The sequence below is a fragment of the Dama dama genome, chromosome 23 (genome assembly GCF_033118175.1).
Source record: "Dama dama isolate Ldn47 chromosome 23, ASM3311817v1, whole genome shotgun sequence".
Lineage (NCBI taxonomy): Eukaryota > Metazoa > Chordata > Mammalia > Artiodactyla > Cervidae > Dama > Dama dama.
This window is the reverse complement of record NC_083703.1, coordinates 62,999,913-63,012,535: the sequence shown is the minus strand read 5'-3', so window position 1 is coordinate 63,012,535 and position 12,623 is coordinate 62,999,913. Positions and strand designations below refer to the sequence as shown.

Sequence of the window (12,623 nt, the reverse complement as noted above, 5' to 3'; positions counted from 1 at the left end):
ACTTGTTGCTGCCCCCCTTTCCCAGAACACCACCGAGGCCACCACCTCCAAGGATATTGAGGGGTGCGGTCCCCTTGCCCGGGATACCACCGAGGCCACCACCAAGGCCACCACCTCCAAGGATATCGAGGGGTGCGGTCCCCTTGCCCAGGATACCACCGAGGCCACCACCTCCAAGGATATCGAGGGGTGCGGTCCCCTTGCCCAGGATACCACTGAGGCCACCACCTCCAAGGATATTGAGGGGTGCGGTCCCCTTGCCCAGGATACCACCGAGGCCACCACTGAGGCCACCACCTCCAAGGATATCGAGGGATGCGGTCCCCTTGCCCAGGATACCACCGAGGCCACCACCTCCAAGGATATTGAGGGGTGCGGTCCCCTTGCCCAGGATACCACCGAGGCCACCACCGAGGCCACCACCTCCAAGGATATCGAGGGGTGCAGTCCCCTTGCCCAGGATACCACCGAGGCCACCACCTCCAAGGATATTGAGGGGTGCGGTCCCCTTGCCCAGGATACCACCGAGGCCACCACCTCCAAGGATATCGAGGGATGCGGTCCCCTTGCCCAGGATACCACCGAGGCCACCACCTCCAAGGATATCGAGGGATGCGGTCCCCTTGCCCAGGATACCACCGAGGCCACCACCTCCAAGGATATCGAGGGGTGCAGTCCCCTTGCCCAGGATACCACCGAGGCCACCACCAAGGCCACCACCTCCAAGGATATCGAGGGATGAAGTAAGATCTAACACAGACAGCAGGTCAGAGTTGGACACTGTGGATATCACTTCTCCCAACACACCAGCCAGATTTATCTCCTCGCACCTCAGCATGTTCTCTATCTTTGGGATCAGGGTGGCGTTCAGATCTGAAAAGGGTCGAGAGACATGATCCTGCTGCTAGCTGCCCAGCCGGTTCAGCCAGAGCAGGCTTTCCAGCTGGAGAGCCAGCACCATTGAGTTGTGGGACCCATAGGCACTGAATGTCATGCCTCCCTGAAATATCAATCCCTGCCGCTGCCCCCCACAAGGACAGCCTGGTGTTCCAGAAACATACCTGTCCCCTCTTAGGAGTTAGCCTCTACTAGGACCTACCTGAGACCAACCTGGTGTTGAGTATATTACTCTAAAGCAATTTGAGCATGGCATGAAAGGACCTAGTTTTGCTTTTGAGCCTAGTAGCCCAGAGTATATACATATAGTCTGGGTTCTGACCCTTGAAGGCCAAGTGGCCTAGGGCAGGCTCTTCTCTTTTCTGAGGCCCAGTTTTGCCTCAGGGGTGTCTTGTCCAGCGGTATATGACGGAACCTGCAGCATGAGTCACTGGGGGCAGGCCAAGTGAGGGATCACTGATTTTAAGTGCTGTGTAGGGCAGGAGGTGGCTAGGGAGGTGATGGAGCTGACTGATCTAGATCTCCTGTTCTCCATCTGTGTGGTTCTGCACATCACACCAATCAGAATGGCCATCATCAAAAAGTCTACATTTACAAATGTAGACTTTTACATTTAATAATGCTGGAGAGGGTGTAGAGAAAAGGGAATCCTACTCCACTGTTGGTGGGAATGTAAATTGATGCAGCTACTGTGGAGAGCAGTATGGAGTTTCTTTAAGAATCTAAAAATGGAGTTACCATTTCACCCTCAGTTCTACTCCTGGGCATATATCCAGAAAAGATAGAAACACGAATTAAAAAACATACGTGCTGGGACTTCCTTCGTGGTCCAGTGGCTAATAAGACTCCCCACTCCCAATGCAGGGGGCCCAGGTTTGATCCTTGGTTGGGGAACTAAATCCCACATGCTACATGTAAGAGGTCACATGCTACATGTAAGAGGTCACATGCTACAACTGAGAGGTCACATGCTGCAACTAAAGATTCTGCTTGGTGCAATGAAGACTGAAGATCCTGTGTGCCACAGCTAAGACCTGGCACAACCAAATAAATAAGAAATAGAAATTAAGCAAGCAAACGAAAAACCAAAAAGACACATGCACCCCAATGTTCATAGCAGCAATATTTATAATAGCTAAGACATGGAAGTAACCCTAATGTCCATTGACATATGAATAGATAAAGAAGATGTGGTGTACACACACACACACACATAATGGAATCTTAGCCATGAAAAAGAATGAAATAATGCCACTTGCAGCAACACAGATGGACCTAGAGATTATCAAACTAATTGAAGTAAGACAAAGACAAATGCATGATATCACTTATATGTGGAATCTAAAAAAACCATACAAGTGAACATATTTAATATTTACAAAAAAGAACTGGACTCACAGACTTAGAAAATAAACTTATGGTTACCAAGTGGGTGGGGGAAAGGATTAACAACAAGGACTTGTTGTATACAACAGGGAACTATATTCAATATCTTATGAAAGTGAAAGTCACTCAGTTGTGTCCTACTCTTTGCAACCGCATGGACTATACAGTCCATGGAATTCTTCAGGCCAGAATACTGGAGTGGGTAGCTGCTTCCTTCTCCGGGGGATCTTTCCAACAGGGATTGAACCCAGGTCTCCTGCATTGCTGGCAGATTCTTTACCATCTGAGTCACCAGGGAAGCCAATATCTTATGATAAATCTTATGATAAACCATAATAGAAAAGAATATGAAAAAAAATATATATAAGAAACAATCATTTTTCTGTACACTTGAAACATTGTATCAACTATACTGCAATTTTTTTAAAAAAGGAAATCGATTAGCTGCATGAATCATGGAGGATTCATTGGGTACAATACTGCAGCGAAAATGAATGGACCAGAATTTCTCATTATAGCACAGATGAACTACCTCAGAATGGTAAGTTTGAGAGACAGTGCAAGCAGGTCATCTTTAGAAAACCTTATAGCATTTAGTGCAAATATTTATCTTGAGAAGGAATATCTACATGTCATAAAACATAAAGAAATGGCAGGAGGAAAATAATTAGGCCAGAAGCCTCCTCAAGAGAGGAGATAGAGGGAGGGTGGAGCAGTGCACCCCCAGTAGGAGCCTGGGGGTCTTCAGTCCTATGGCCCACTTATTCCTCAGTCTCAGTGGTAGATACAAGGGTGTTGCTGTTGTTTAGTCACCAAGTCTTGTCCAACTCTTTTGAGGCCCCATGGAATGTAACCCTGGCAGGCTTCTCTGTCCATGGGATTTCCAACTCAAGAATACTGGAGTGGGTTGCTGTTTCCTTCTCCAGGGGATCTTCCTGACCCAGGGATCAAACCCACATCTCCTGCATTGGCTGGCGGATTCTTTACCACTGAGCTACCAGGGAAGCCCCCACAAGGGTGTTAATTCTATATTCATATCTTTTAAGGCTTTTTTTCCTTAATGTCTGACAGTGAAATTAACAGCCTCTACCACCAAGTTACTGATTGGTTAGAACTATCACATGTACCACTGTCTGAACTTCCCTCTGGCCTTCAGAGGTACTGCTGCACCAGAATGTCTGAGTGGGGTCCAGGCAGCTGTTTTGGTAACAAGCTCCAGAGGTGATACTGCTATCACCTCTTATTTCAGAACCACCTGTCCAGAAGGTGTAACTAGCCTTTGGGCTTGGAGATGAAAAGCGTGTGTGAAGGGGTAGAAAGTCAAACCTGTGCAGGTAAAACGAATCTTACTTACAGTCATTGAGTTTGCTGCTAGACACAAGGTATTTGGCCACGGGTGAACATCTGCCTCCTGAGGTCCCAGCTGCATGTCTGGGAGGTGGAGAGCCTTTTCTGATTGAGGAAATTCTGGGGACTTGTGGGTCAGGCACACTGATCGGGAAATGAATGGGGAGCCCAGAGGTTATTTTGTCAGGAAGGGCTCCCAGCCGTAAAGGTGAGGTCGATAGGTCAAGCGCTCCTGCCTGGACAGCTAGCATGATGGCCAAGGCCCACAGGGTCAGCATCTTGTGGCCGATATCTGCAAAGGAGAGCTTCATCAGACACCACATTCCCAGTGGACCACAGGGCTGCCAGTATATTTGTATTGGTTGTCCACATGCCAGGGTCCTAGCTCTTGTAGGAAGGTGCCGCTCACATTGTCAGTATTGTGATCCGTATACCGTATTCGAGGGACAGCGTTTCAGCCCATGACAGTCAATATCTTGAGAAAGGGCCCCTTTTTCTGCAGCTTCTTCAACTTTGTGCAGAGGTGTCTATGGGCTGGTGGCACCCTTTGAGTACAGGCCATGCCCTACCCAGATCTTAACTGTATAGTCCCACATTCTCCTGCCCGTCTTCCAGATTCAAATAGCTTGCAGTGACCTGAGTCACCAACTGGGGAACTCAAGTGTTTTGAATGATCGAGCTGTGAGAGTTATCACTCCTGTGGTAGTCAAGGTCTCTCCTTGTTTTCAGGCAGCTAATGTATAGCAGTGTCCGTGTTGATGTGAGCTTATCACGTGCCAGTCCCTTTGTGGAGTGTGAATGGACGTCAGTTGCTCTAAACTCTGCACAGTGCTGAGATGGAAGGCCTATGTTTTCATTTTTCACTTGGTGAAACTTGTGTTTACAGAGTGGCCAGCATGCTCACCTTTACCCACTGTCTACCCCCAGCTGGTAGTTTTGCCTGGTCAGGACTAAACCACTCAAGGAATCAGCCCTAGGCTTGGCACCCTCTACTCATTTGGTCATTGGGCTATCCTAGCATGTTAGCTCAGTGCATCGAGGCCAGAGTCATCTCCCTATGAGTGAGACCATCTCAGGGCTTCTCTGTCTTTTTAAAGCCCAGTCCCTTGTTCTGGGAGAGCCACTGGCTTGTTCTGATGGTGGCACTGGTCAGTCCATACTATGCTATTGGTGACAGCCATAATGGAGGAAGCTCACCTGTGTGTATATTGAATGACTGAGTTAACCTATTCATCCACTTCTTGGGGCCCTTCTGTGGGCAGGGCACTGGATGCTCCTGCTGACCATTGAGTGTGGGGCATCTTCCTCTTGGCTGGGGTTGAGCAGCCTTAGTGACTATGAATGTATAAGCTGTGTAAATCTCCACTCTACTTCTTGGGATGTGTCCATAGGTATTTCCTTAATGAGTATTGGTTCATGTTCATACTGGTCAGTTGTGTTAAGCCCTTCATCTGCAACAATTCTCCCAGTGAATCTGGCACTAGACAATATTATTATCATCCTCTGCTTTGGAGGAGCCTCAGTACTAATGAGAAGGCAGGGTCTAGACCCAGGCAGGAGAGCTGTGTTTGACTCTGAGCTCAGCTGTGTGACCCAGTGGAGATCACTTCCCTCCCCTGCTGGTCAGATTCCTCTGTTCTCATGATTCTCTGTCTTTCTCTTTGCTCATGTTTTGGGTAACATGGAGGTTTGTGTCTTGGGGCATTTCCCCTCAGTGAAGCAAGTAGACTCTGAGCTCCTCTCTGTTTGGATTTCCTAATCCGTCAAGTTTTGTAAATTTGGGCTTGTCGACTTTCGCCATCTGCCGGCATTGCCCAAGTCAAGCTGCCTGTTATTTATGACACCAGAGGAAGAACTGCTATTGCAGAAATGTTGGGAAGGACATATGGGACTCCACTAACAATCCTTCACATTGAATAAGTTTGGTTTTTGAAAAAAACTCACCTCTTCATTATTTTTTCATTTTATCCTCATCAGTGAGGAATTAGAATTAGTGTCTCAGGAAACATGTAAGTGTCATGTGAGGGAAAAATAATAAAATTCTGTGCCTGTGACTTGAGTCGATGGCAGTATTGTTAGACATTGTCTTGAGGGGAGCCCATTGATAATTCTAGTAATAAATATCCCATTTTTTAAAAGCACTTGCCTAACAGGCCCCTGTTAACCCTACTGTGCTAGGCAGAGTGCTGTACGTTTTAGCAGGGGAGTGGTATGGCTAAGGAGATTCAAAACGTAGAACCCAAGTTATCTATCCTTTGACAAGCTGTCCTATGCTTTCAAAACGTAGAACCCAAGTTATCTATCCTTTGACAAGCTGTCCTATGCTTGTTTCCATTTCGAAGGAGTTTCGACCTTTTCTCTTGCATATTGTTTTTTGAGAGTTCTTACCTTGTCTGGTGCCGATCAGTCAGTGTTGGTGGGCAAAAATTTTCAGGAGGTGCCTTACTCCTGCTTCTGCCTCCAATCTGTCAGAGGAAAAGCTCCATCCCATTTTTATAGACTAGTGTCTCTCGGAAAAGTTGTTGGACATGTAGGGACACCATCCAAGCCTGCTGATAAGGGTGATGTGATACAGGCTGACTTCCAAGATCAGCACCTACTAATGGCTTTGACGTCTGTCAGTGTCTTTCTGGGATGTTCAGGGTTCTTGGAATTCTTTTGGAGAGAGCTGGCAGGTCAAGTAACTGTTCTCTTCTTTTTAATCTTCACAGGCCTGTTATCTTTAAAAAATTTTTTACATTTAATTATCTTTTTTTTGGTCTGGGCTTTTCTCTAGTTGCAGCAAGTGGGAGCTACTCTCTAGTTGGCAGTTGCATGGGCTTCTCATTGCTGTGGCGTCTCTTGCTGCGGAGCAGGGGCTCCAGGGCGCTTGGGCTTGATCTCTGGTCCCGGAAGGTATCACATGCCTCGACGCAACCCTGCCCGTGGGCCATAGTTACTGAGCCTCCACTCTAAAGGCTGTGTTCCTCAACAAGAGAAGCCCCCGCAATGAGAAGGCTGTGCGCCGCAACTATAGAGTAGCCCCTGCTCACCACGACTAGAGAAAGCCCACGTGCAGCAATGAAGACCCAGCACAACCAATAAATAAATAAATAATTAAAGTTTTTAATAAAAAAAAATGAGTCTGGGTTAAGAATTCAGTTCAAAGGGATTAGACAGTCCCTCTCTCTTGGGTTTAAGCAGCTCTCCAGCCACATGAAATTCCCCTGCACTCCTCTGGTACTGACTGCCTCTTACGTGCCCCGCACTGGGCAGTCTTTGTCCCCTGTAACATGTTTATTATCTGCTGCTTCATGATAAAGGGCTCTGAGTCCAACTGATCTGGGTAGTAACATCATGGTGAGCCCTTTCCTGGAGATTCTCAGAGTATGTTTGCCTCTCGAGGCCTCTCAGCTGTCCACCATAAAGTACCTGTGTGCTCAGTCACTCCTGTATTGCCGCAAATATATATTGTACCAGGCACTGTTCCTGGGGGCTTCCCTGGTGGCTCGGAGGGTAAAGAGTCTGCCTGCAAGGCGGGAGACCTGGGTTCGATCCCTGGGTCAGGAAGATCCCCTGGAGAAGGGAATGGCTACCCACTCCAGTATTCTTGCCTGGAGAATTCCATGGACAGAGGAGCCTGGAAGGCTGCTACAGTCCATGGGGTTGCAAAGAATCAAACACGACTGAGTGACTAACACACACACACTGTTCCTGGAGGTGGTAGAAAGGTGTACAACCCAGACAGGGTCCCAGCCCTGATGCAGCTGATGGTCCAAGTGAGAGAGATTGATACTCGCCAACCTACCCACAGATGAGTGGATGATCATGGATCAGGGTCTGAGGCAAATGAAGCTGGTTCTGGAAGCTTCACTAGTTGGGATTGCATTGGGCAGAGCATCTGGAAGGTTCTCTGGGAGTCTTCAGGGCAGGTGCGGGCCTGGCCCTGCCCTCTTTTCCTAGTGGAGAGAACCAGATGTCCCTGCAGGCATCATTATCACCTGGCAGGGGATGGTGGGGATGGGTCATTGTTAAAAGTTTTAATTCTTGGATCCTCCCTTCCCTAACTCTTTAATACTTTAGTAAGTCAGGGTTGAGGTGAAGAACTTTGTTTAAAAAGCCTCCACAAATCGTCCAGGCGAGTAGCCCAGGTTTGAGAACCACTGGTCTAGCCAATTCCATACCCTTGTTTTTTTTTTTTTTTTTTTTTTGCAGATGAGAACACTGAGTTTTAGAGAGGAGGTTATGTATGTGCCTCAGGACACCAAGAAGTCCAGCTGATTTAGGATCTGAATGCAAATCTTCTTGCTATTAATAGATATCAAATCATCTCCCCCCAAACCCACTGTTACTTTCTGCTGTGAGCCAGGGAGATGGGATCGTCAGTGAGTTCTTTCCTATCCCTGAAGTAAAGTGTGAAGCTCTCAGTGACCCTTGGCATGTGTACATGCATGTGTTCACTCAGTGGATATCACTGAGTACTTTCTCTTTGCCATGTACTGCGGTAGGCTGTGGGGACTACTAGGTAGTGGGCCAGACACGCAAGGTTCTCCTTCACGGAGCTCACACCTTAGTGGGGGACACTGTTAATAGGTTGACTTCTGATAGTGATATAAAAAAACGATGGAGTGGGTTCTTTCTGGACAGGGTGTCAGGTGATGAGTGACATTTTACCCCTGATGGGGGAAATAGGAGGGATCCAGGCACGCGGAGGTCTGGGGCTTAGAAAAGTACAGAGAACCTGACACGGGCAAGAACTTGACTAGTTCCAGAGGTGGGAGGAAAGATGCTTGGCTGAAGGTAGAGAAAACTTCCCTGGGAGACAAGTGTAGGTTTTACTCCTGCTCTGGACACCAGTGAAGGGAAACAAATAGGAGCCTAGGCCCAGAGGCATCCTCAGTGCTACCCTGAGCTAGGAACTTCTTTTTCAGGGGGACTTCAAGCAGGGTCATTACATGATTTGCTCAGCTCCCTTTCCTTTCCCTAATTACCCCAGGAATGAGGCTTGAAGGGTGTCAGGAGCCTGCTGTAGTGCTCATCTGTATTCAGGATTTCCCAGTCTCTAGCCCAGACTTCTTCTCACTTATTATCTCATTTAATGGCTCCCTCAATTCTAGAGCCTATCCCCTGGGCCTCGGGCTTTTTCTGTATTTTAGAGAAGCCCCAGTCATCTGTTAGGTTCCTAGCACTCCGTGTTCTGTGATGGGGTGCCGTCCTGGCATGATCTTGCTGTGGTGTTCCCACAGCTTTACAATGTAAGAGAGGGGGAGGGGGGCGATTTGGACTCATGGGATGGTTAATGTCTTAAGCGGGGATTGGGGGCTGGGGTGGGGATTGGGCTGGGTCCCTGCCTTCAGGCAGGCTCAGCATTTTGCTGCAGGGCCCTTCCGACCTCACTGGTCTCATACTGTGAACCTCAGCTCCAGTTTCGGTTGCCAAAGGTCCCATTTTCGTCTTTGCTGAAATGTCGGATGCCTAGAACAAATGACAGCTGACCTTTTCTCAGAGGGCAGAACGTGTACCTGATGATAGCAGGAGACAAAACCAACTGTCCTGGCTCTCATTTTTCTTGGACCTTTGAGGGAAAATGGAACCATCTTTTAAGTGGAAATCTGTGACACATGTTGGTGGGTGTGAACTTTGATTTCAGTGTTTCCAGTGATTCTTTGGAGCCAAGGAATGAACCCGACTCCATGATCTGGAACGGGCATATCTAGAATGCAACCTCTGATGGGGCCTCCTGGTCTTTGTCTCTCTCTTCTTGAACTTTAGAAGATGCGGCAGCCTTTGAATTCTGCTAATCCAGGATCCATGGGAGGTGTTTCACGCAGATGTGGTTTATCAGGCTGGACACAAGGATGTAGTTGTTCTCAAGCTCTCAGTGATTTGACCTGCTGATTCTTGAAGGGTAGGGCCCTTTCAAGTCTGGCTGAGACTTAGCCCCACAGGAGGCTGGGTAAGTGCCAGCCCTTGATGGCTTCTATGTGAAGATGTCACAATGAACCAGGTCAAGTTGGGAGCATCCTGTTTCCCATTGTCTCTCTCTCTCTAAATTCATTTTGGTATGAGTTATTTTTTCTGGGGTTTTCATTTATGACACTGGATTTAGTGTTTTTTTAGACCCCCAGTTCTGATGCTAATGCTGTAACCTCCCTGTTTTCTCTACTGGATCCTAGGAGTCAGGTACTAGAGGAGAGAAGAGGGGTAGAATGACTGTAAGGCAGGACTATATGGGCAAACGTTACCTTTGATTCTTGGTATCAAGTTGTCTTTTCCTTGCTACTCTGTTATAAACATTTCCAGGGATTTCCCTGGTGGTCCAGTGTTAAGAATCCACCTTCCAATGGTCAGAAAACTGAGATGCCTCGGGACAACTAAGCCTGTGTGCTGCAACTTCTGAGCCTGTGCATTGCAACAAGAGAAGCCCGTGGATGCCACAATGAAGACCCAGTGCAGCCAAAAATAAATTAATTAGTAAAACAATTTAAAAAATTAAACATTTCCAATTTTCCTTTTGCTTTCATTGTCCCTTGAGTTACTTAGAGGTTTGTAGTCTAATTTAGAATCATCTTCATGTCTCCTAATGTATTGATCTGTTATTGATTTTTAATTAATGTTATTGTGGTTATGTATTTAAACTTTTTGCATTCTTTGAGTATTGTTTTATGTCACAGAATGTGGTCTATCTTGATGAAGAACTCATGAGCTCTTTGGCTATGTGTGAGCCAAGATGATGTAAGCCAACCACCTGCCATGTTGCCCACTAATCACAATTTAAAACTCTGAACAGAATATAAAAGGAAAATGCCCCAAAGCTCTGAGAGTAAATAATAATAGGTAAGGGAAGGAGGTAAAAATTTTCAGGCATAAACTTCCTTTTTCCCTTAGTTTTCCTTCTTTGATTCATGGGGGACCCCTGTGCTGGAAATGTGCAGCACATTGGACTACAAAATAAGATTTCCTCTGTATTCTGGCTGAAAGTGAAAGTGTTAGTTGCTCAGTTGTGTCTGACTCTTTGTGACCCCATGGACTGTACTGTCCATGGAATTCTCCAGGCAAGAATACTAGAGTGGGTTGCCATTTCCTTCTCTAGGGGATCATCCCAACCCAGGGATCGAACCTGGTCTCCCCCACTGCAGGCAGATTCTTTACTGTCTGAGCCACCATGGAAGCCAAGTCATATGAAAGTGAAAGGGTTAGTCACTCAGTCGTGTCCTACTCTTTGTGACCTCATGGATTGTAGCCCTTCAGGCTCCTCAGTCCATGGGATTCTCCAGGCAAGAATACTGAAGTGGGTGGCTGTTCCCTTCTCCATTATTCTGGCTAGAGGACCAGATAAATGGGCTTCATTTGAGCTCATGAGATAATAGAAAATAGGTATATTGGTCTCTGCCTCCAGTTCCTGGCACAGAGCTCCTAAAATCCTTGTAAATTCCTAAGTGATAAGTGCACTAAGAGCATCTTTTGTTCTAATGAAGTGACACTGAATGGTGGCTCCTGGATGGTTTCTGGATAGGAGCTGGCCACCAGAAAGACCAAGCCATGATTAGAAGGTTGGAAATTTCAGCCTCATCTCCCATCCTCTAGAGAAGGGAGGTGGACTGGAAATGGAGTTAATGATTGATCATGCCAAATTGAGGAACCTCCTATACAATCCCAGAAGTACAGGATTTGGAGAGCTTCTAGACTGGTGAGCAGATTTACATCAGGAGGGTGATGCACCCTGGATCCACAGGAACAGAAGCTCCTGGGCTTGGGACCATCCCAGACTTTGCCCTGCATCTCTTCATCTGGCTGTTCATCTGTATCCTTTATCATATCCTTTTGTAAACTGAGTTTATAAACTGAGTTTCTTTGAATTCTATGAGCTGTGCTAGCAGGTTAATCAAACCCAAGGAAGGGGGCCATGGGAACCTCAGTTTGTAGCTGGTTGGTCAGAAGCACAGGTAACAGCTTGGGGATGCAACCAGTGTCTGAAGGACATTAAACTGTGGGCATGTGTAAGTGTGATTAAAAAGAAAAATTTTAAAGATTAGCAAATATATATGTATGGCTGTAGGGGCTATCTTAATATCAAACCAATGTAAATTTTAGAACAAGATATTGTATCAGGGATCAAGAGAGATGTTATATAATAATAGAAGAGTCAGTTCACTGAGAAGCCATAGTAATCCTAAACATGTCTACATCTAACAACAGATCTTCAAAATACATGAAGGAAAATTTGACAGAAATGAAAAGAGAAATAGACAAACCCACAATTACATTTGGAGATTTCCTTGATTAACCAACAGATTAACCAATGATTAAGCAACATTCTTCTTTCAGTTGATAGAAAAAGTACACAGAAAATCAAACACATGAAGAAGCTGAACAACATTTCCAACTAATTTGAATTAACTGATATGTACAGAACAATCTACCCAGCAACAGAAGAATGCAGTCTTTTCAAGGTTGTATGAAGCATTCACCAACAGACTGTATGCTGATCCGTAAAACAAACCTAAAAAAAATCCAAGTATATTCTTTGATTACTCTTGTTGTTCAGTCGCTAAGTCATGTCCGACTCTTTGCGGCCCCATGGACTCCAGCTTGCCAGGCTGCATTGTCTTTCACTGTCTTCCAGAGTTTGCTCAAACGCATGTCCATTAAGTGGGTGATGCCATCCAATCAGCTCATCCTCTGTCACCCTCTTCTCCTTCTGCCCCGAGTCTTTCCCAGCATCAGGGTCTTCTTCAATGTCAGCCTTCACATCAGGTGGCCACAAGAAACTTTCTAAGAAATGGACGTGCTTGATTGCATATAGTCCTCCTTTGTCAAAATTATGTATATAGTGTCCTTCCCCCCACCCTCTTTGGAACAGTCTCTCAGAGTTATGTGAGGTGCTGTCTCTGGGCTGTAGTTCTCATATTCCCCAAGATAAAACTTAACTTGCAACTCTCATGTTGTGCAATTTTTTTTAAGTCAATAACAGGATAGAAGGTCAAGATACAAACATCAATTGCATTTGTATA

General features: G+C 46.3%; 1 protein-coding gene across 4 annotated transcripts in view; it reads left to right on the top strand.

The window, feature by feature from the left end:
* Positions 1-11,949, top strand: part of CDK5RAP1 (CDK5 regulatory subunit associated protein 1) — a 64,153-nt gene extending 52,204 nt beyond the window's left edge. Inside the window, exons 16-17 of one of the 4 annotated variants that reach the window (XR_009690108.1) lie at positions 9,913-10,446; positions 11,270-11,949. Coding sequence is in view for 1 of the 4 variants with exons in the window: in XM_061127078.1 (XP_060983061.1) it covers positions 9,913-9,987 (75 nt within the window). In the remaining 3 variants the exon portion in view is untranslated. Of the gene's footprint in view, positions 1-9,912 lie in introns of all 4 variants that reach the window. The other 3 variants (XR_009690107.1, XR_009690106.1, XM_061127078.1) reach the window with 3 other exon arrangements.
* The last annotated feature ends 674 nt before the right edge of the window (positions 11,950-12,623 follow it).